The sequence below is a fragment of the Rhinolophus hipposideros genome, assembly GCF_964194185.1.
Source record: "Rhinolophus hipposideros genome assembly, chromosome: 15".
In the NCBI taxonomy this organism is placed as follows: domain Eukaryota; kingdom Metazoa; phylum Chordata; class Mammalia; order Chiroptera; family Rhinolophidae; genus Rhinolophus; species Rhinolophus hipposideros.
This window is the reverse complement of record NC_138061.1, coordinates 51,378,189-51,403,699: the sequence shown is the minus strand read 5'-3', so window position 1 is coordinate 51,403,699 and position 25,511 is coordinate 51,378,189. Positions and strand designations below refer to the sequence as shown.

Below are 25,511 nucleotides of genomic sequence, written 5' to 3'. Positions count from 1 at the left end.
ACGATATTTAAAATACTGTATCTTATCTATGAATATTGAAAAATACTAACCATTTAACCCTTTTGTTGGGCCTAGATGTTCTTTATTTCAATTTTTTAAATTTTTTGCTTGCCAGATTTTTTTTCTCTTTTGCATTAAGTAAATACATGTTGCCATGAACAAAATCTAATAGCTTTACAGGAAATAATTCTTACATGATTCTTACAAAACAATTTGATGTTTTCAAACCACTGCTAAGAACATTAATAATAATGAACATAAGAGCATATCAGATGTTACTGATTGTCTCTAATTGCTCTTAAACATATTCTTATACATGCCACTTAAAAACTTATACATTTCCCATGCTAGTTTAGAAATAAGGCAATGTTTTCTAACAAATTATATTTTTTTTACATTGAATCAAAGAACAAGGTCTAACAGTGTCCTTTTCAATAGTCTTGCTTCATACCCCTTGCATAATTCATTTCCTCCTATTTCATCATAATACTAAATTGACAAAAAACATAAATACAATATAATTATTACAAGACAAAATTTTATAATTTAAGGGGGTAATTCTGACAAAATAATTAATTTTTGACATAAAAAAGTCATTAAAGAGAATTAATTCAAAATCAGAAGGAAACATATATCTCATATCTAGAACAGCACACTGCTTATAAAAATTCACCCTTTATCTTGGCAGCTATCTTGAAAAGCCAAGTAAATAAATGTGAACCTCTTTTTAAAGAAGCTTTCCCCATCCTATACATATAGTACAGCAAACTGAAAAAAAATCCAGATATCAAGTTACTTCTGTCTGTGTTAAGTGGCATGGATACTTCTATATTTATTTATATTGCCTTTGGAGTTTGTCTTTAACTCCAGCCAACTTTTAACTTTTATCTGAATCTCTATGATCTGATCTCAATATCCAATTCAAAGTAATATACAATTTAGATATTCATAAAATGAACAGCTATTTATGAAAACAAAATGGTTCTATCTTCTATAACTGCAGATATGTCCAACAAGAAAACCCAAAATCACAAAATCCCCAATTATGCAACTGTTTTTAAATGTGAAGTAATATTAAATTGGAGAGTAAGTCTCCATTTATAAATGAAGTCAACAGCTTTTCTTTTAATAGTACCCAACACAGTGACTGATAAGTGGGTGAAAAAAATTTATTAAATAAACAATGGGGTTTTTCTAATTTATTTTAAATTACTCCATTTACAACACTAAAACCCTGACAGACTGAGAAAAATCTACAGAAAACTAACGAAAACAGTCCATTCCTGGACCATGTACAGAGAGAAGTATACATTCCATAGTTGTGGATTAATCCCATCACAAATTTAATTGCTTGGCTTTGCCTACTTTAACTCATCCTCCAGAATCATTAGGATGTAGAATATTAGGAAAAAGGAACCTAAGAGAAACCATTCTGCTTAAAGAGACAAGTGTCCCTGTCATTGCTGACCAATGTTTCCTGTTCTGTTTCATGCCAGTCTTGCCCAGACAGAGAAATAACAAATATGTTTGTGAAGCGAGAATGACTAAGTGTATATGAAACCTGAATCACCACATTTTAGGAACTAAGAATATTTTTAATGAAAATATAGTTAGTATTTACCACATGAAGTATTACCAAGATAATCATTGTACTATTATTGGTATACATAGAATTAAGATACATTTTCAAAAAGCGGGCTTATTTAACGATGCCAATGCATTTTTACAATATCATGGTGAATCAAGGCTGTCTTTAACAGATTAGAATTAAGAAGCAATAATGTTTCATGAGAATAAAACATGGAATTATTAATTGTATAATTAAATTTTGCTTTATATCTCTTATGATAGTTTAAAAAGCTTAGTCGTGAGCACAAAGATATCTTGGTAAAAGACACAAATGAGATTATTTACAAACAGCTTTCATGAGGTTAGCTTTCATGAAGGACTAGCACTGAATTTTTTAAATTAACATTCTACTCTTATGGTGATATATTCAACTGAAAGAACTTAATGAAATTCAGTAAACTTAACGTGTTAATTTACTGAATTTCATTAAGTTCGTTTTTCTGATTACAGAAATGGAAACTTCCAAAAATAAACAATTCTTGAGTTTTAAATTGTGCACCATTCTGAGTAGCATAAATCTTGCACCGTCCAGCTCTGTCCCACTCAGAACATGAATCACCCCCTGCCCAATATATCCACGCTGTATAGCTGCCTGCTCATTGGTCACTTAGTAGCCGTCTGGGTTACCAGATCGGCTGTTGCGGTATCACAGTGCTTGTTCAAGTAATCCTTATAACAGCCGATCGCTGTGTTCTAATGCCTATGTCATTCACCTCACTTTATCTCATCACACAGACACTGTATTATCTCACATCATCACAAGTAGAAGGGTGAGTATATACACTGGAGTAGGTAGGATATTGAGAGAGAGACAGAGAGAGAGAGAGAGAGAGAGAGAGAGAGAGAGAGAGAGAGAGACAGAGAGACCACATTCAAATAACTTATTAAAGTATATTATCACATTGTTCTATTTTATTATTAGTTATTGTTAATCTCTTGTGTCTAATTTATAAATTAAACTTTATCATAGGTATGTATGTATAGGAAAAAAATATAGTATATGTAGAATTTGGTACTATCCATGGTTTCAGGCATCCACTTATTCCCCCATGGATAAGATGGGATTACAGTATTATCAAGTGTGGTCCAATCTGAAGCTGTAGTTAGCCTCAAATTCCTCAAATTCTTAATTCTACAGTATTATTTGACATGAGGCTATTTGCATAATAATTAAGGTTATCATAACTTTCTTACAGTACAAAGTGAAAAAAGTAGACTAGCTAGAAAATAGAAATACATAAAAAAACTTTTAGCTTCTGTCTTTGGACAATCTTATGATACTGAAAAGGTTAAATTAACATGAATTTAAAGAACTCCCAAACTCCCAGTAATTTTTAACTAAAAACTTCACAGTAGGAACTAATCTTTAACGACTATAGGGCAGAAAAATAGCAATGGAGATATCCCAGAGTCATATATATAGTTATTTTTATCTGGACGATAGAACCCTAAGCACATTAAAACTTTACAAAGGAAAACAATTTTATTCACATTTCAAACTTTTTAAAAAGTGTTTTACCTTATGCTAAACAATAACCACTTTGTTGCACTTACTTTTTAATAAGGCAACAAAAGAAAATTATTAATATATTTCTCCATCTTAAGTATGAGGGCGAGGAAGTCAACTAAGTAAGAGCCAGAAATTAACAAAGACAAAATTTAATATTTTATCTAGGGAAAGAAAATGAATTGACATATTTCCCAATATACCCTTAGTCTAGATGATGGAATACAATATTAAATATTTCAATGTGCATATAAGAATAATTATTTCTTGTGTTAACCTTATGTAATACAAATATCCTAATCCTACTAAAATTAAGGTCTTAGTGTTAATTACATCTTTACACTTCATATAATTTTAAAAATCATATTGTTTATATACATCTACCCCACAGACAGAATAAACTATGTACAACCTCGGATTTAATGCACTTACAGTTCCTTGTGTTTGTCTTCAGCCAAGATTTGGTCATTTGCTTTAAGAGAATACCTATAACACAAAACAAAAATATACAGGTCATATAAACATACAAGTACATTTGCCTCAGGGACACCTGACTGTAGGTAGTATAAATAGTTGACACCTATCAAACACTACCACACTGTTACAGGTCTCTGTCTTAATTGATAAAATATATAAAAGGCTGTTCTATTAGTCACTTCTACATACAGCACCCCAAGAATTGAAGGGAGATCAACTTGACCATACTTTAAAAACACAAGGTACCTTCAATATTTTTCTGTATTGAATCATCTGTAATGTCATGCTCATCCAGCAGGTCAAAATTCAAAAAACTACCCAAAAGTATTCAAAATACCCAAAGTATTTAAGAGTTCATAAAAAATATGCAGTTATGGGCTGGCCTGGTGGCTCAGGCGGTTAGAGCTCCATGCTCCTAACTGCAAAGGCTGCCAGTTCGATTCCCACATGGGCCAGTGGGCTCTCAACCACAAGGTTGCCAGTTTAACTCCTCGAGTCCCACAAGGGATGGTGGGCTGTGCCCCCTGCAACTAGCAACGGCAACTGGACCTGGAGCTGAGCTGCGCCCTCCACAACTAAGACTGAAAGGACAACAACTTGAAGCTCCTCCACAACTAAGATTGAAAGGACAACAACTTGACTTGGAAAAAAGTCCTGTAAGTACACACTGTTCCCCAATAAAGTCCTGTTCCCCTTCCCCAATAAAAATCTAAAAAAAAAAGTAAAACCTCCCCACCCCGAGAAGCTATCTTGAAAAAAAAAAAATGAAGTTATTCATTCATTAAAACATAGTAAACATCTACTGCATACCAAACTATGTACTAGGTAGTGTGACATAGGAGAAAAAATGAGTTTTTAAATTCTTGACTGACCCATTTACCAGCTTAATGACCACACACAATTATTTTGCTTATTTAAATCTCAGTTTTCCTGTCTATAAAATTTAGAACAGGGATCTTCCAAATTACTGCTGAAGGTGAACACTTTCTGAGGAGTACACTGCTCAAACAGATTCAAAAAAGAAAGAAAAGAAAAAGACAGCAATTACCAGATCTTCAATTTATACCTGTATTCAACACTTTCCTAAAATTAACTGTGTAGAGCGCCCCTGAAAGCCTTTAGAATGAGTTTTGTGTGAGCAAGAGTGACTCCATATTGAATGAGCGAGAGTAACTCCATTTTGGACATACGCAAAGAACCTAGCGGACAATGCCCAGGAAGCTGCCTGGTTGCCCTGGTAATTGGGTGTAACCAGCAACACCCCGCAGTTTCTGCTGCTGAGGATGTCAGGGACGCCGGCTGGCTGCCCCAATGAGGCGACGTCAGGAAGGCACTCAGAAATGCTTAAGAACTGGGGACTTTTGCAGCTCGGAGAGCCAGTCTCAACTGAGAAGTGACCACACTGCCACTCTGCTCCGAGAAATCTCTGCTCCGAGAAATCTCTGCTCTGCTCTGCTCTGCTCCAACCTAACCTCCCAGACCTGCCTCCCTTCCTCGTTCTACCAGGACTCTGATTGACTTTGGAACGGGTTCATTATTCTATTTTACCCAATTATTGTATTACTCTGTGTGCTTTACTGTTTGGTGTATTCATGATTGATGTCTCACTGTTTGGTGTGTTGATGATTAATGTTTGAGTAAAGAGCATATTGAAAGGCATTTAAGATTTTACGTGCTCTGTTCTTCACTCATGCCATGGCTACCGCAGAGGCCTCAGTCAGTGCCCAGGTGGATCCTGGGGCTCTGAGAGTCTCTCGGGGATTAGTCCCCTGACTTGCAAGAAAAGACTGCAGCACAGACTGTGAGCCTAGCAGTCGCTCGTAACACTAACCTACCTGACAATGGATCAGAGGTCCAAGTGAAAAGCCATGTGGATTCTCCTTTCTTGCCTCCACTTTAAGAAGTGCCATTACCCACGTTATAAAAAGAACAGCAATCACGCATCCTGAATAGAACTGTACTGCACTGCCTGGAGTGTAAAATCTTCTGGAGAAAAAAAAACCTCTGAAGTACTAATCAAGGAATGATTTATATTTTGTCCACAAAACCTTCTTTAATACCACAAACTGACTCCAGGTCTTCCTGTTTTATATATTATTTCTATAAAGAACAAAGCCAGCAATTAAAAATGTGGAATTGTGACAGCATGTTCTATTTGCAGATACGTTATGGAATGGGGCAGAAGTTAATTATAAAATTCTCACTTCAAAAGTTTATCTCTTCCATCCCATGATCACCATCAAAGAACGTATTACATTTCAGGTAGAGTCCTGTGAAGCAAAGCTAGGAGAATGTCCAACAAGTGTCAACTTATTTCTTCCAGGAAACAAACCTAAAACAAGGCCCCTTGCCCTTCCATTTATCTACCGAGGATCAAATATCAGAAGACGGTTGTCACAGAAACAGGAATCAAATCATTAATTTGAATTGAAAAATGAGGCCAGACTTTTTCTATCATGAAAATAAATCTGATTGGTTTGACAATGAAGAACAGTTTTGCCAATAAGGTTCCAAGGCAGATGGTCTTAAACTAAATGAATGGCTTTGACTAAAATATATTTAAGGGACTTGATAAAAACATTTTATCAAAAAAATACCCTTTTCAAAGAGCCCTTCTAATTGCTAGACAGAATGCTACCCAACTCATGAACCAATCAGACCTCCAAATTTACTTCGTTGAATTATGTTTTCTAACAGATGTGGTGGCAACCCTGGGACCAAAGTGAATTCCTGACACCATACAGGGACACAGGTGTGTGAGGAACACAGGTGTGGCACCCACAAACCCCATTTTGAGTTCACTGTCTTTCTCGCTGTTTGACGGGCCATTAGTAAGTCCCTCTCTGTTTGAGTTCCACTCTCTCTTTGCATTTGAGCTCTGAGCTCATTGGCTTTCCTGTACAGGCAGGTCACCTTGAGCTAGGAGATGATTCTGCTTGCAGCCAACTGAAGAGGAGCTATGTGAGCTGGCAGATGGTCTATCTCCAAGAGCCAAGCCCCTAGTCTGTCAGACCGCAATCCCCAGGTGTAAACCTCAGCCCTTAGCTCTGTCCCTGAATTCCACCTTGGGAACTGCTGACGGTTTAGTCTGTAATTCCTCATTTGTTTGGAATCAGCCCATAGATTTCACATTGAGAACTGTTGGTGGAAGCTGAAATGCTCAGCCTCTCTGACTCCATCTCGTTCAAGCCTGCTTTGTTCCCATGGCCTTCAAGTTAATAGCTTCTGCTTAGTATTTCCTCTAGACATAATAATCGTTAGAGGAATTCTGCTCACAGCTTCAATTTTACTAAAACATCCCCTCCCATTTCCCCTTCCCTTGATGTAAAAGAAGCCTGAACTCTACTTTGTTAAGATGGATTTGAGGAACCAGTAGGTCTCCCATCTTCTCGGTTGGCGCCTTCTGGATTAATAAACCTATCCTTACTTTAAAAAAAAAAAAAATCCTTTTGACAAAAGCATATTGAAATAAATAGTATTTAACTTTTCCCAGCACCTCCTGAAATGTTAAGGTAAACATATACCTAGAAGTAAAATACTAATAGATGTAACTACTAAGTGTTTAAGGAGCCTTGATAAATAAAGCCCTTTTTGGTATACTTCCCAGAATTGCATGTCTCTAAAGACTCTAATACCTGGCAAGTGAGGTGGTTTCTAATTCTTTACTTCCACAAAAACTGAGGAAGGATCTAATCAAATTATCAGCTAATAGATAAATAAAAATAATTTTTTATGATAGATCATTTGATGATAGAGTTCAAACAATTGAGTGACTCAGCTGAAACAAAAGCCTGTCCATTACCATCCAATTAATTATGTGAAATTTTTCTCAATACTTACACCTCTAAAACAAAAACGGGAAATAAATGATGCTGAACATTGTCTTATTGTAGCAATGAGTAGTATTTATCCACAAAATGTTGAACTAAACAAAAAAAAATTTAAGATTAGCTTCACCCATGTCATCAAAAGTTGCATTTCGAATAACTTATTTTCTTCTGCTTCATCCTTATTTAACATTTTAATACATTTATGTTGGTTTACTAACCACATGCTAATTATAATTTAATGACTGGGAGACTTTTTAAAAATTTCTGTTTACATACATATTTTTATTGAAGCGATATGATAGAGTGATCCATAAGCATGAGAACTTTTAATGTACAAAATATACTTTCATAATATATTATTACATGGAAAATATAATTCCTGCATATAAATCAATTACATAAGGATAAAATCTGGTTGAGAAAAGTATAACAGAAATATAAATTTAACAGAAAAAGGAATATAAAATTTTTCAATGTTAAAAAAAGAGCTTGCTCATGTATTTTTAGAAATGGATGGTAGGTATCAAACCACTAGGTAATTTAGAGTCCACTAAACGAGTGACTTGTCAGTTTTATTTAACATTACAATAAAAACTCATTAATATTAATGATTGAGCAAAATATTTTTATGTAAGTTAAAAAGTGGTAGTTCTCAACCTTTTTTCTGCCTGACTTTACCAGAGGGAAAACACATCTATACTCCACTCAGCAGATGAGGAAGCAGGACAAAGCACCACGTGAAAGGGCACTCTTGATCCTGCAGCTTGCCCCCCACAGAGAGAACCTCTCGAGTGAGTTAAAGAACATTAGGTCGAAAGTCTGAGACCTAGGTTATTGTTCTGATTCTCCCAATAATTAGCTTTTTGAAGTGGGCAGGCCATTTAATTCCTCTAAGGAGGACAAAACTACCTATATCACAGGTTTGCTATGTAGATCAAATAGGGTAATACATGAAAAGTGCCCAGCACATTATTTAACACGTAATAAATACTCATCCCTAGCCCCTTTCTTGGAATGCTCCCACCCCTATAAAATGAATAACTCAATTAGTTCAGTATGGGGGGTGGGCAACAGTTTAAAGTGTTTCGCATGTTTGGAAACAATTGCACGACTACAAATGTCCACTAAGGAAACCAGAGAGTTGTGCACAAGGATGTCAATTAAGAGCATTATTTATGGAAAAGTAAAACTGTAAACAACTACACCATCCAGAAAGTAGCAGACTGTATCAATAAATTATAGTACAACCATGGGGAAATGGTTCAATAATAAGTTTTTAAAAAAAAAATCACAATATACTACCAAAAAGAATTGGAAACATGTATGTAAAAATATTATATAGCATTACAGATGATATTTTTCTTCTTTGTGCTTTTTCAAAACATAAGTAAGCATATCATTTTTGAAGTTAGAAAAAATATAGTAAAAACAAACACATGTAACACTTTAGAATGTGGTTATAATATTCATCTGGATATACTTTTCACCTAAATTTTTCAACCAATTAACATGTAAGCCTCCAAAGATTATTTCGAAACTTTTCTTGCATAAAAAATTTTAAATAAATTTAAGTCGAATACTTTATGGAATAAATATTGACAGTAACAGGTGAGAAGTAGGAAGAAGGGGAGAAGAAAGGGAGGGAGAAGAAGCGGAATAGAGGAAGTAGAGGAGAGGAGAAGTAGGAGAGGAGAAAAAGGAGTACTTTCCTCCATCCCATATGAGCTATTTCAGGAAGACACGCTTGAAGTAAAATAGAACAAAATCCAATAATGGCATTCCCACCATGGGCAATGGGAAAATGCTACTGCTATTTAGGTTTATAATTAGTATCAGAACACATAAGAAAAATGTATTAATACATTATAGAGGGAGCATTTGAGATCTTGCTCACCAGCATATGAGGTCAGTTTGGTTCAAAATACACTTACAAAATTTTTTTTAAAAAATACACTATAGATAACTATTAAGATATGCAAGAACAGCAGTAGTGTAAACTAACAGTAATAAAACAAAGTTTGGGACACTTGTAAGAGATTGAAACAAACATTATTTACCAAATACGTTCTTTCCCTGAAGTTTAGCATAACATGGAATTTTAGGCTTATAAAGGACCTTAAAGAAACTGTGAAGTCCAGAAAAAGCCCTGTTATAAGTAAAATGCCCTACTCACTGTCGTACGGGTATTAATGCCAAGCTAAGACTTGCTACATAGCAGCGTGAGAATAAATTATTCCATAAATACTTGCAACTAAAATTGCCTTCTGAGAATTAAACAAGTAAAATTCCTAGAAACCTACAAACATTACCACATAGTCCAAACAATCCTAATACTGTCCTGAAAAATTTTATAAAATTGGCAGATTCAATCAGGTAGACAGTGTGGATATGGTAAGATTTTAAACAACATGTGTAGTTGGCTCTTGCAATTAAAAAATGAAGGTTGATTAAAACATACTAGACAGGAAGAAAAGAGAGGCCAAAAGTGTTCATCATAACAATGTTTCATACTAAAGCTGAAATTTAAGAGCCTTTTCTAAAGGAACAGATTAAGAATAAATCACAGGATTAGAATGAAAATCACAGCAAAAGTACAAGGATTATGGAAATAATATTTTAAATTCTCATTAGTAAACTGGATGAGGATTAAAACTCAATTAGAGAAAGCTGAAAGAAAAAGAATTAAACCAGATTAAAACCTAAACTCACAGAATTATACTCTTGGTAGTCTTACATTTTTCTCTCCTTATGTCTTTTATTTAAAAAAAATTGATAATTACTCAAAAATGACTGGCCACATATTTTCAGTAAAGGAATTTTGAAAAATTTGGTACTTGTGATGATACGTCACTGCTTGGCTCTTGGGCTACATCAAGAAAACTGGCCCACTTTATATGACACTTCCCATTTATTTCTAAATACATTTTAATCTGGCTTCTGTCCCTATCACTTCACTGTGATTTACCTGGCTGAGGTCACAACTGACATCCTATTGTGAAATCCACTGGACTCTTGTCGGCCTTATGTTGTGAGACATTTGTTACATTTGATATTATTAACCACTGTGTCATACAAACTCACTGGGCTTCGTGAGACCCTGTCTTAGTTCTCCTGCTAAAAGCTCACTTTCTTCTCCACCTCCTTCCATAATTCTTCATCTATCCCTCCATTAATGTTCTATCTTCCAGCCCACTTCACCTTTTACTTTATACCCTTTCTCTAGAAAGGCTCATGTATTGGTTGCTTTAAATACACCTATACGACGATGATGGTGATGATGATGATGATGACAGCAGCTAACATTTATTGAATGGCAATGTGTAAAGTTACAATTAAATATGTTTATTTATTGTACATCTCTCCAGCCATGAATCCTCTACCCACCAGAAACATAAATCAAGCTCTCTCCTTAATATATCCACCTAGATATCACATATTCATCTCATGCACAAACAAAATTGAACTCAGTTTCTCCATCCCCTCCAACATGTCTTCCACCATCTAAATATCACCATCTACAAGTACTCAGTCACCAAAACCAAAAGTTGGCATATCATCCCTGGCTCCTTTGTCCTCTTCATGAAATCAAGTGGAGTCTTACCTTTGTAACACTAAAGCATTACTGAACTTTCTCCCACACTACCCTAGCTACAATGATCAGGTCACCATCTCTCAACAGCTCCATCACGACAGCGTCCTCTATCTCCTCACATCCACTGACCCACTGCAGACACAGTGATTGATAGCATTCTACATGTGAATCCAACCATGTCATCTCCCTACTTAACCCTCCTGCCCTTTGCAGGGACATGAGGGACATTCCAAGCTCCTTAGTAGCCGAATGGCAAATACGAAACTTAGCTCATTCAATCCTCACATTGTAATATTCCTATTTTAATATTCTTATTATAATGTTCCTAATTTATCCACAAGGAAACTGAGCTTCCATAGATGAAGAAACATAACCAAGGTCACACTGCAAGTGGCTCCAGAGAACACTCTTAATAACCTTTCTTCTACAATAATACCACAGCAATGAAGTAATTTCTTTCTACATGTCTCCTCAATTAGGCTACTAGATGCCTAAAGGGAAGAAACTTACTTAACATTGTATTCCCAGTACTTGGGAAAATGCTCACCACAAATATTTTTGAGGCACTCAAAAAAATTTGTATTGAGCGTAAATGAACTGTTAAAAATGAATCCATGTTTAGGTAAGTATTAGGAATACCACTTTTCCTCGATATTCAAAGTCAGGTCTGAACATCAGAGGATCTCCAAGGAATACCATCTAATTATATCTGGGGCAAAGTGAAGATTTCATACATGAGTGTGTGGTCCTTTAGTAGCCATAATTTAGGTCTTATGTGAGGAAGCCCATAATTTAGGTATTATCAAGATCAATTACTTAATCTGTGAAATAGTAAAGATTCAGAATCAAATACCAGTTTATTTCAAATTGTGAGACTCTAGTATGCTAAAAGAGAAAATCAGAATAACCCAAGACCATGTTTCTTTAAATGCAGTTCACAAGGTAATTAAGGTTAAAATATATATATATTCAAAATTCAGTAACATTTCCAAGTACCAGCAATAATCTAGAAAATATTGTTAAAAAAAATTCTACTCACAATAGCAACAATTTTATTTTTAAAATTCCTAAAATAAACCTAACAAACAATGTACACACCTATGAAGAAAACTATAAAATTTTGCAATTAGACCTAAGCTGCCCTGCCTTATATTTTAACCACTAATCACATGACTACTTAAGCATAAATGAATTAAAATTAAATAAAGTTTTAAAATTCAATTCATCAGTTGCACTAACCACACTTCAAATGTTCAAAGCTAAATGTGACTACTGGTTACAGCACAGATACACATTTTTATCATCACAGAAAGTTCTAGGGTAAAGCACAGCTATAGAGATAAAAACTTATCTCAGATTTTGTTTTTTGTTTTTACTGTAATCACTTCTACATGGTTTGATTTTTTTCCAAAAAAAAAATTCATTTTTGTAATGTTTGAAGCTAACAAATTCAGCAATAATCACTACATAAGATGTGTAAGTTTTAAAACACCTATTTTGTAACCCCGTATTTAATGTATCTAGAGCTTATGTGTTATTGAAAATTATAAAACACGAACTAATCAGAAACAGTCTCAGAGACATAGAGGAAAAACTGAGGGTTGCTAGATGGGAGGGAGCAGGGGGGATAAAGGGGAAGGTGAGGGGATTAGAAAGCACAGTTGGTAACTACAAGATTGCCACAGGGATACGAAAGTCAATTTGGGGAATGTAATCAATAATGTAAAGAAATTGTAGGGTATCCAATGGACATTTGTCTCATTAGGGAGACCACCTCAGGGATGATGTAGATGCCTGATCACTGCATTGTACACCTGAAGCTGAAGCTGAACAATAATGAATGTCAACTACAATTGTGTATATATATATATATACACATATAATATATATGTATATATTAGGAATAGAGACAGTGGAAATGTAACGGGTATGTGCGATGTCAGAGGGGTAGTGGATGGGAGGAGGGGTTTTGTCATTGTGTGAGGGATATAAATGATAAATGTCTAACTATTACATTGTTTTGTGCACCTGAAACTAATAAAAAAAAGTTAAAAAGAAAAGAAAATTATAAAAGAATACCTAAAATAAATGGAGAAATACATGTAAGATAAAAAAATTCTTACATGGTACAGAACTCATTTTTCTAAATTAATCTATAAATGTAATGTAATTCTAAGCAAAATTCAAGAAAAAAATTTGTAGAATTTGACAAGCTCATTCTAAAATTTATGTACAAAAGAGCCAAAACTAAGTAAGAAAATTTTTGAATAAGAAAAAAGTGTAGGGATTTGTTCTATCAGACTTCAAAAAATATTATAAAGCCTTAGTATTAAAATAAATGTAGGGTTGCATTAGTTCAAGGACAGATAAATAGACCAGCAAAAAGAACGAAGAACCTAGAAACTGAGCTATATAGATAAATAAAAATTGACATTGCATATGACTGAGTAAAGGTTGTATTATTCATAATATAGTGATGTAATAGCTGATTCCCAATAAGGAAAAAAATTTTTCTATCATATACAAAAAATCAATTCAGCTCAATTAAAGACCTAAACACACAAAGCATAATATTAAAACTTGCAGAAAAAAATATTGCAAAATAGCTTTATACAGAATTAACTACAAAAGTATCAGAGCATCTCACAATTAATTTTAAAACAATTACAGATTTTAACTTTACATAAGGAGTCTTACTAGACACTCTAAATACTGTTTCACCTTCAAACCTAACACACACTCATTTATAGAAGTAATTCATCTTTATACAAATAATTAAGTTCTAAATTTCTGGCATTGAATAATCAGCACTAAAATTTATGACCAATTGTTATTACCTTGAGCATTTTTGGAGTGACCATTAAAAATATCTTTCATGCATGCTTACATTAATCAAGACTTACCTAAGGTTTGTATATTTACATTATTAATATTTAGATCTGTGAGAAAGACATATATTTCCTCAACTACTCTAACTTCTCTTCTTAAAACTGAGTATTTTCATGTCTAATGATGGTTATTCCCCAATTATTATTTTATTAATCCTCTCATTCATCTCATTTCCAAGGTATTTACCTGGTATGAAGAAAACTCAAGGCAAACTTGTCTTACACATTCCTGCCCTCCCTTTTCCATCCTTATTAACACCTATCTCTTTACTCTCCACAATTAGACAATACTCATCTGGAAGTACGAGTATTTATATGTTCCATTTTTCTTCCTGCCCTTGTATCAACTGTGTCTCTTCAATATGCTAGAAAAATTTATTTTCAATAGCCTACTACTTCCTGCTGCAAGTGTTTCTATTTATTTTCAGTTGTTATAGTTTGGCAAATTAGACATATTAAAATTGACTAACTTAATTCTGCTTTTCTTTCAATTAGATAAAGAGCCTAAATTTTCTTATCCCAGGGAAAAATTAGCTTTACAATCTTCTAATAAACAACAGCATAATCTAGAAGAAATTTAATTTTGAATATCAAATAATTATCTAATTGGTATTTTTCAATCACGGCATTGCTTGCTCTATTCTGGAAATAGGTCAATTGTAGGCAACAAATCAACCCCACAATACAACAAGTGCATTGTTTTGAAAATTTAGCCAAGACAAGAACTGTTCAGGCTTTCAATCTCTCACAAAGGATTTGTTAATCTAATCTAACACATTAATTAAAACTAAATAGTAACAATTTTTGAGAAAATTACACATATTTTCTCACCTACACTCTACCTATAATTGAAGGAAAACAAAATTTCATTAAGTTTATAACCCTTTACATATCTACACACAAAAAAATCTGAATGATTGAGTTTTTCGCTTTCGTATTAGTATTTCCATAGTATAGTTGAAGAAAATAAAGAAAACAGGTTTTACAATGAGAGATTTACTTCAAATCTCTGCAGTATAATTAATGTGTTTTTTGGTCACGAACAAATTTCTTAAGCTCTAAATTATTCTTTAGGAGGAAACCTACCTCACAAAGTCATGAGGATTAAACTGATCCCATATAAAAACACACCTAACACAAGTTAAATAAATACCATTATTATATAATTAGATAATAATTGTTAAAAATTATTATACTCTTATTTTTCTCTCTCCTCTTGAAAGTCTTTCAAATGGATTCTCCAAGACCCTTCTTTAGATTCAACTCTTTGTGCTCTACCAGTCCATTTTGCGAAGACCTCTAGCTCTAGCATATGATGGTTCTTGTTCTTTAAAAAACAACTCTGAAACGCTTGAAAAACATAGCGCATGAAAAATATATCTAAAAGCAAAAGAAGAAAGCATCAAGTCCCTCATTAACTTGAAACATTGAACACTTAAAATTTCAATTTTTCAACTAGAGTTGACATCCAATATTATATTAGTTTTAGTTGTACAGCATAGTGGTTAGACATTTATATAATTTACAAAGTGACCCCCCCCACCTAGTCTAGCACGATACAGTTATAACACTGGTTACCATCATAAAATTTCAAATTTTGTACTTTCTCTTTGAAATTTTATATGGTATTTGATTATTTTTTAAATAGTAACAATCAATACCTTGACTTCTTAGACAAAATATCTCACACCAAGTAAACTGCAAACCCATGAATTCATGTTCAATTGATTTTACTTTTTGTTCATAGCTTTCTTGAGGCAAAACTGACATAACTGACATATGATACACTATATATATTTACAGTATACAATTTAGTAGCTTTTGATACATGCATATGCTCATGACACAATCAAGATAAGGAACACACCCCTAAAAGCACCCTACTGTCCCTCTGCAATCTCTCCTTCCCACATCCTACCACACCCTTACCAATGCTCTCTTTTATGTCACTGTAGATTAAAATGAATTTTCTATAATCTTATATAAATGGAATAATACAGTAACGTATTCTTTTTTGTCGGGCTTCTTTCAATGAACACAATTATTTTGAGTTTCATCCAATCAATACCCCATTCGTCTTTTATTTGACTAGTATTCAACAGTATGGATAATAATCTGTTTAATGATTCACCTGTTGATAGACGTTAGGTAACTTCCAGGTTTTAATTATCAAAAACAAAGTTACCATGAACATTCCTAAACAAGTCTTCGTATGGGTATATGCTTTCACATCTCTTGGGTAAATACTTAAGAATGGAATGGTTGGATCAAACAGTAAATGTATGTTTAACATTTTAAGAAACTGTCAAACTCAGTGCGGCATTTTACATTACCATGAGCAGAAAGCTCCAGTTCCTCCATTTCCTGGCTGACATATGGTACACTCAGTTTTAAAATTTTAGCCATTCTAACAAATGTGTGATATTATTTCATTGTGGCTTTAATTTATATTTCCCTAATGACTAAAGAGGTTGAGTACCTTTTCGTGTATTTGCCATCCACGTATCTTTTTTCATTTTTTTCTTTTTTTTTATAAGTGTGCTTTTCCAGGACCCATCAGCTCCAAGTCAAGTAGTTGTTTCAATCTCCCCTAGTTGTGGAGGACGCAGTTCACAGTGGCCCATGAGGGCATCGGACCGGCAACCTTGTTGTTTAGAGCACCGCACTCTAACCAACTGAGCTAACCGACCACCCCCATCCATGTATCTTTAGTGAAAGTTCAAATCTTTTGTCCATTTTTGTATTGGATTGTTTCTTTTCTGATTGAATTTTGAGAGTTCTTTATATATTATGACTACCGTCCTTTATCAGACATATAGTGTGCTAAGATTTTTCTCCCATCCTATAGCTTGTCCTTAAATTCTTGTAACGCTCTTTCCAACAGCAGAAATGTTTCACTTTGGTGAACTTCAATTCATTTTTTTCTACACATGCTTCTGGTGTTACCATATAAGAAATCTTGGCTTAAACCACAGTCACGAAATTTTCTGTTATAATCTAGCAGTTTTATAGTTTCAGGCTTAACATTTAGTTCTTTCAATTAATTTTGTATACAGTGTAAAATATAAATCCAAATTCAGTTATTTTTTTTTTGCAAGTGGATATCCATTCAATTGTCCATCACCATTTACTGAAAAGACCATCCTTTCTCCAGCAAATTGCCTTGCACCTTTGTCAAAAATCAGTCCATTTATGTGTGGGTCTATTCCTACCCTAGCTACAATGATCAGGTCACCATCTCTCAACAGTTCTGTCACTACAGCCTCCTCTAATCTATCTCCTCACATCCAGTGACCTACTGCAGACACAGTGATTGATATCATTCTAAATGTGAATCCAACCATGTCATCTCCCTACTTAACCCCACTTGCCCATAACAGGAACATGAGAGACATTCCAAGCTCCAAACCAAAAGTTTTCACTCATATATGTGAGCTATAAAACTGAAAACAAGAAACAAACAAGACAAATAAACAAACAAAAACTCATGGACTTTCTATTCTATACCAAAAATATCTTTATGCTAATATCACTGTTCTGATTACTGTAGCTTCAGAGTAATTCTTAAAATCAGGTAGTAGCTTTTTTGTAGATTGCATTAGTTATTCTATACCAATTATCATCTTTTGGAAGTAGAAGCTTCTTTCTTCCTTTGCAATATCTTTTATGTCTTCTTGCCTGATTGCACTGACTACAATCTCCAGTACCAAAGTATACATTTTGAAGTGGTGACAGTCAACATCCTTGAATGATTTCTGATCTTGAGGGAATGCATTCAGTCTTTTGCCATTAAAAATTATGTCATTCATAGGTTTTTCTCTAAACTAACTTTTATGAAGTTAAGGAAGTTCCCTTCTATTTCTAGATTGCTGTATTTTATTAGGAATAGATATTGGATTTTGGCAAACGGCTTTTCAGTGTCTACTGAGATGATTACATGATTTGTTTTTAGTTGGTTAGTTTGATAATACAGTGAATTATTCTAATGATATTCTGAATGTTAAACCTACTCTACATTGCTAGTACACTATTTAATAATAAACTGCAATAAGTGATATATCCAGACGATCCCCAACATACATTGGTTCAACTTAACGATTTTCCAACTTTATGATGGTTTGAAAGCAGTACACATTCTCTACAAATTATAATTCAAATTTTGAATTTTGATCTTTTCCTGGGCTAGCAATATGTGGTATGATACTCTTGTGGTGCTTGGCAGCGGCAGTGAGCTGCAACTTCCAGTCAGCTATGCAATCACAAGAGTAAACAACCGATAGAGTATACTGGGTTGCCAACATTTTTTAGATGTTGTGCCTTGTGTTTTTGCATCCCGTCATATCTGCAAAACACCCATGTGTGTCTCCTGCTGCTGGTGAGAAGAGGAAGAGGAAGGAAATTACTCTTGAGATGAAAGTAATGTTAAGTGTTCTGAACGTGTTTAAAGTAGGCGAGGCAAAGCTATGATGTTCAGTAAGTTAGGGATAGTAAATACAAATTTATTTCTTGAGAATAAGAAGGCACCATTTATTCTGTTTTTTGTTACGGTGTCACCTATATATGGAATTTTTTAATAATTGTTTTCTTTTTTCAATTACAGTTGGCATACAATATTATATTAGGTTCAGGTGTAGAACATAATAGACACCTACATAACCTACGAAGTGATCACCCGATAAATCTAGTACCCATCTGATACCATACATATTACAATATTATTGACTATATTCCTTACGCTATATTTTACATCCCCATGACTATTTTGTAACTACTTCTTAATCCCTTCCCCTTTTTCACCCATCCCAAAACCTCCCTCCCGTCTGTCAACCATCAAAATATTCTCTGTATCTATGAGATTGTTTGTTTGGTTTGTTCATTTATTTTGTTCTTTAGATTCCATATATAAGTATAATCATATGGCATCTGTCTTTCTCTGTCTGACTAACTCCACTCAGTACAATACCCTCTGGGTCCATCTATGTTGTTGCAGATGGCAAGATTTCATTCTGTTTTTATGGCTGAGCAATATTCCATTGTATATATGTACCACTTCCTCTTTATCCATTCATCCATTAATGAACACCCAGGTTGCCTCCATAGCTTGGCTACTGTAAATAATTCTGCAATGAAAATACGGATGCACATGTCCCTTTGAAGTTTTGGGTTTCTTCAGATTAATACCCAGAAGTGGGGTTACTGGGTCCTTCTTTGTCTCGTTATATATAGCTTTTGTTTTAAAATCTATTTTATCTAATGTAAGTATTGCTACCCCAGCTTTTTTTTCTTTTCATTTCCTTTCATGAAATATCTTTTTTCCACTTGTTTACCTTCAGTCTGTGTGTGTCTTTCAATCTGAAGTGAGTCTCTTGTAGGCAGCATATGTAAGGATTTTGTTTTCTTATCCATTCAACCACCCTATGTCTTTTAATTGGAGCATTTAATCCCTTTATATTGAAACTAATTGCTGATAGATATTTAGATATTTAGTTATTGCCATTTTGTTATTCACAATTTTCATCTATTTTTTTCATCTTCAAGAAGTCCCTCTAACGTTCTTTGTGCTTTGGTGGTGATGAACTCCTTTAGCTTTTTCTTGTCTGGGAAGCTCTTTATCTGTCCTTCAATTCTAAATAATAGCTTTGCTGGGTAGATTAATCTTGGTTATACATCTTTGCTTTTCATATGGGATTGCAAGGGTCTCCAAATAGCCAAAAAAACCTTGAAAGACAACAAAGTTGGAAAGCTCACACATCCTGAATGTAAAACTTACGACAAAACTACAGTAATAAAAACAGTGTGGCCCTGGCATAAGAACAGACATATAGATCAATGGAATAGAAATGAGAATCCAGAAGTTAACCCACAAACCTATGGTCAAACAAATTTTGTCAAGTGCCAAGACCACTCAATGGATAAAAAAATAGTTTCTTCAGCAAATGGTGCTGGGACAACTAGACTTCCATATGCAGAAGAATGAAGTTGAACCTTTAACACACATCTGATACAAAAAGTAACTCAAAATGGATCAAAGACCTAAATATAAGAGCTAAAACTGTAAAATTTTTAGAGGAAAACATAGGCATAAATATTTGTAAGCTTGGATTTAGCAATGGATTCTCAGACATGACAGCAAGAAAACACAAGAAACAAAAGGAAAAAATAAGGTGGACTTTATCAAAATTAAAAACTTTTGTGCATCAAAGAACACTATCAAGAAAGTAAAAATAAGAAGGAGAGAAAAATATTTACAAATCATATACCTGATAAGGGTGTAGTATCCAGAATACATAAAGAAATTTTACAACTCAACAACAAAAAAACAAACAACCCAATTAAAAAAATGAGAAAATAACTTCAATAGACACTTTTTTAAGGATATACAAATGACCAATAAGCACATGAAAAGATGTTCAACATCTTGAATCATTAGAAAAATCTAAATCAAAACCACAATGAGATATCAATTTATACCCCCTAGAAAGGCTTTAATTTAAAAAAGGGAAAAGAACAAGTTTTGACAAGAAAATGGAACCTTCATTTGCTTTTGGTAGGAATGTAAAATGATGCTGGTACAGTACAGAAAAGAGGTGGTTCCTCAAAAAGTTAACACAGAATTACCATAAGACCCAGCAATTCCAATCCAATGTACATATCCAAGAAAAATGAAAATATATGGCCACAAAAATTTATATACAAATGTTCATAGCAGTATTGTTCATAACAGCCATCAATGGCAACCACCCAAGTGTCCATCAACCAATGAATGTATAGACAAAATGTAATATATCCATACAATGGAATGGTATTTTACCATAAAAAGGAATAATGTACTGATACATGTTACAAGGTGGATAAACATCATGCTCAGTGCAAAACACCAGACATAAAAGGCCACATATTATATGTTGCCATTTATATGAAATAAAATGTCCAGAATAGGTGAATCCATAGAAACAAAAGCAGACTGATATTATAGTTCCTGAAAGACTGGGAGGTAGGGGACAGGAAGAAATAGCAAAATGAGTGCTTGCTTAATGAGTATGGGTTTCTTTCTGGGGTGATAAAATGTCCTGAAGTTAAATAGTGGCCATGGTCATATACAACTCTGCAAATCTACTGGCAGTCACTAAAGTGTACATTTTAAAATGGTTAAAATTACGGATTTTATATTTTACCTTAATTATTTAAAAAAGTGGTTGCCCCTGGGCACAGAAATTAGGGTGTGCAAAGAGAAAGCGTTCTTGCTTTCTTAGTATTAATCCTCTTCTACTACTTAATTTTTTCCATGTACCAAATGGTCTCAAACAGCCAGGTAAATAAATACAGTGAATTCTCAGCTAAGTTAACATTGAAAGTTACTATTAAGAGGGAAACAGTAGATATTCAGGGCCTTTGAATTGTGTCCTGCTTATTCTTCTTGTCCTCTCTAAGCCTATTTGTTCTCTCATTTATGTTATGGTACCATTATAGATGTAGTTCACTGACAGTAATTTAAAAATCCAGAGAATTTTGGAATCTGAAATTTGGAAATTAAATCATTGGGTAAATCATATATACTTCTTCCTTGCAAAGAATAAAAACTAAATTTTAGGTGAAAATAGCAACAGGAATGAACAAATGTACCTAAGTTTTCTCAGGGAAAAATGTGGTCAATCACTCAATAAATAATGACAGTGTACTTGCAAGTAACAGGTTTAAATTTCCTAAATTTTCCTCCAACTGAAGGTAGTAGACAGTAAGTTCATTTCTAAAGTTCTCATCAGTTTCTCTTTAGATATGTTTCACGTAGTACATACGAAGAGTTTAATACTTACTTATCAAGGAACTCTTTATCCACTACAGCAGTGATGTCAAGAAGAGGATTTCCCATTCCAAAGAGAATGTTTTCTCTACAAAAAAAAAAAAAAAAAAAAAAAAAGAAAATATATATGTATATATAAGCACAAGTTAGAAATACTTCTTAAAGTAAATTGATGTGTAAAATGCACCCAAATATAAATATCTTTACTTCATCTTGAAAATAAACCCAATATACTAGTTTATTAAACCTCTGATTTGCCTATTACATGTAGAACAAAATTTCAGAGGTAGCACAGAGCCATTTATAAAATATATTGAGTATATGTGAGATATAAAACTGAAGGCAACAAAGGAACAAGACAAAGACAGAAACAAAAACTCATAGACACAAACAACAGCTTAGTGGTTCCAGAGGTTAAGGGTGGAGAGGGATGGTAAAAGAGGGTAAAGAGGGTCAAATATATGGTGATGGAAGGAGAACTGACTGCCTGGCGAGCACACAATGTGATATATAGATGATGTATTATAGAATTATACACTTGAAATACATATAATTTTACTAACCAATGTCACCCCATTAAATTTAATTTTTTAAAAAAAGAAAAGACAATGACTTAAATTGGATGGCATAAAATATAACAAAAATCGTGTGCTTTTCATAATATTCAACAGCTAATAAGTGAAGTCAATTTCATTTTGTTTTTTTAAGGTCCATTAAAATAAAGTTCTATACTCAATAAACACAAGAATGAACTCGCTCTAACAAGTAAGATACCCAACTACTAAAAGTTACCAGGGAACGTAGAGCAGGTCCTGGAGAATCCGGGCAAGAGCTCTACCCTTGACAAACTGAATGATTGCGGTGGGGCCTACACATTGGGTATCATAAATGGTGTAATTTTCAATTACATTTAACAGACTTTAAGGAAGTCTGTTTTACATAACTTATTACAATATGTCTCAAAACCAGGGGAAAGACAGGACTCCAACACAAGAGATGTCTTAAACTGGAGTCCAACTGACAGCAAGAAGTGAACCAGTGGCCATGGTTCAGTCAGCTTCGATGGGAGGTATTCTTCTAGTTCATTCAATAAAATTTGCCTGTGTGTAATTTCCCATTGGTCTCTAGTTTGCTAGATCTCTTCCAGTTGCCTCCAAACCAGTTACCACCCTCTCCATTTGGAAACTATCAGTAATATCAACAGGACCAGTGCCAGTGGTTTCTTTTCCTTCATGGGGAGGGTTATATGAATTTTAGTTTTACTGACATAGACATGTGAAGCTTGGAAAATATGTTCAACCAACATTTGACATTTTCTTTGTATACTTCCAATAAATGGTTATATTAGAGTTTCAAACACTTAAATTCCTACTTATTCACCTACATAGGCTCTTCTGTGTCTTAACTTAGAAAATTATTTCTAATTCTTGAGTTGTACACCTAGACTACTTCCCCAAGAATAACTCAGTAAATATAGTAGAAGATTCAAATCAAAATTTAAACATACACCTAAAACAATAATAATAAATGAAGATAGTATAGAACTTCCAGGTTGGTGAACACATAGAGGTGTTGGAAGGAAGGATGGCAGGCCCACAGAGACGTGGAAGCTTGTGTCCCCCACCCCCCACCCCCATACCTTGCTGTGATATTATGGTTTATAATAACAAATATATTATTAGGTGACTATGGCTCAAACTTTTCAGAAAACCTTATGAAATGAGATTCAGAGCTCCCTGTCTAAAGAACAAAAGTGGAAGAATTTATACATTTGTTAGGTAGAAGTTAGAAAATGGAGGAGGAGGAGGGGTGGGAGAGGGTCCATAGTGCCTATAGAAAAAGCTCATAACCAGCTTTTGATTAACTGCCTCCAACCGTGTATGTTTTTACAACAACAGATGACAAGAAGTGGTCTGGAGCAAGATAAGGATCTGAGTTAACAGACCTCCAACCATCTTAGGTCACCACTTTTCCTGCCAAATCAATATGTGTTAACTCCCTCACCCCACCCAGCAAAATATAAGTCCTAGGACAAGGGCTCTCTCTCTCTCTCTCTGTGGCCCTCAAGGTCTCTCTGGCCCTCCAGCACTCTTGCCCTCGCTCCCTCCCCCTTCCTCTCTCCTCCTTTCTCTGTCCCTCTCCCACCTTCCCCACCTCGGTTAGGCCTGTTTTCTTCCCTGAGAACGTATCACTAATAAACCCTGCTTGTTTATTAATCAGCTTGCTGACATTTGATTCTTCACCGCATCAGCAAGAAAACCTGAGACTCCCATAACTCATTGACTACGTGTCCCCCGTCCCCCGTGGCAAGCAGTACGCAGCAAGGCCTCTGATGAGAGATGGTGTCAAGTTGCAATTGTCCAAAGCCTAAGTGGAACCTGTTGCAGCAACGGTGGCTGTGAAAAAGGTGGGGACAATGGAATTCAAAATAACACAGAAGAGGTGTCTTCCTACAATCAGTTAAGTAAAAACTATAAAATTATTTATAAAAGCAAATGATTTCAAACTAGTACTTATGTCATGTTTTCCTCTCCATCGTTGGACATAACTGAGAAACTACTATGTGGCTTCATTCTAAATATGGCAAATGAACTCTGGTAAAAAGAACGAATTCTTTAAAATGGCTAATTTCTTTTTTTTTTTTTTTTTTTTTTTTAAGATTTTATTGGGGAAGGGGAACAGGACTCTATTGGGGAACAGTGTGTACTTCCAGGACTTTTTTCCAAGTCAAGTTGTTGTCCTTTCAATCTTAGTTGTGGAGGGCGCAGCTCAGCTCCAGGTCCAGTCGCTGCTGCCAGTTGCAGGGGGCACAGCCCATCATCCCTTGCGGGACTCGAGGAATTGCACTGGCAACCTTGTGGTTGAGAGCCCACTGGCCCATGTGGGAATTGAACCGGCAGCCTTCGGAGTCAGGAGCATGGAGCTCTAACCGCCTGAGCCACCGGGCCGGCCCAAAATGGCTAATTTCTTAAATACAAACATATATAAACTAGTATCCAGACCAGTAAACACTAAGACTTATATTACCCTTCTTAAATGATGAAGACACTATTTAAGTTAAGCATTTATTTTGACCTTGTTTTCCAAGATGTGAACAACATGGGGTCTACTATGACCGACCCATACTGGAATTACTATTTTTGCTGCAAATGTTAGCAGTATCTTTTTCCTGGAATGGATACTAGCATGAAAGATTCTAAATGGCCTTTTTCTCCTCCATAATTTTCAACTGTCTCATAATTCAGGCCTCTAGCCAACATAAACCTACACTGTATTATATTTTGATAGCTAACAAAGTTTATGCACTAACATAGAGATTAGCGTAAAAGTTCCTGAGAAAAAAAATTTTCTCAGCTATTAAAACATGAATGCTGATTAGTCCTCTGGCCAGTAGAAATGTTTAGTTACTCTATGGTGCCAGAATAAATACTAATAATGAGTGTTCTTAACTGTTATACTAATCATCCTCTCTTTAAATCCAACAACCTCAGCTTCATATGTGCCGCTTTCTCCATCCACAAACATCACCTTACTAGTAACTGAGTCTTCTTAGTAGTTTTACCCAACAGCTCTTGTACCAGGAAATCCCACCACCTCTCCACCGTCACTGCCTCTACAGCTCTTGCCTAAATTCCTACATTACTACTAATTTTACCAACAATAAATCCTGTATAATATCAGAATTATCTTATTAACACAAATCTGACTATGATATTTTTCTACCTAAAGTCAGCCTAGTTTCCAATTATGTATAGGATAAAATCCAAAGGCCTTAGCTTTTATAATA

The 25,511-nt window shown here is 34.5% G+C and overlaps 1 protein-coding gene across 6 annotated transcripts in view; it reads right to left on the bottom strand.

Moving 5' to 3' along the window:
• ADK (adenosine kinase) overlaps positions 1-25,511 on the bottom strand; it is a 458,470-nt gene that overhangs the window by 395,270 nt on the left and 37,689 nt on the right. For all 6 annotated transcript variants that reach the window (XM_081073615.1, XM_081073620.1, XM_081073618.1 and 3 more), the window contains 2 exons: positions 21,738-21,812; positions 3,569-3,622 (listed from right to left, as the gene is read on the bottom strand). In XM_081073615.1, the coding sequence (XP_080929741.1) occupies positions 3,569-3,622; positions 21,738-21,812 (129 nt within the window). The remainder of the gene's footprint in view (positions 1-3,568; positions 3,623-21,737; positions 21,813-25,511) is intronic.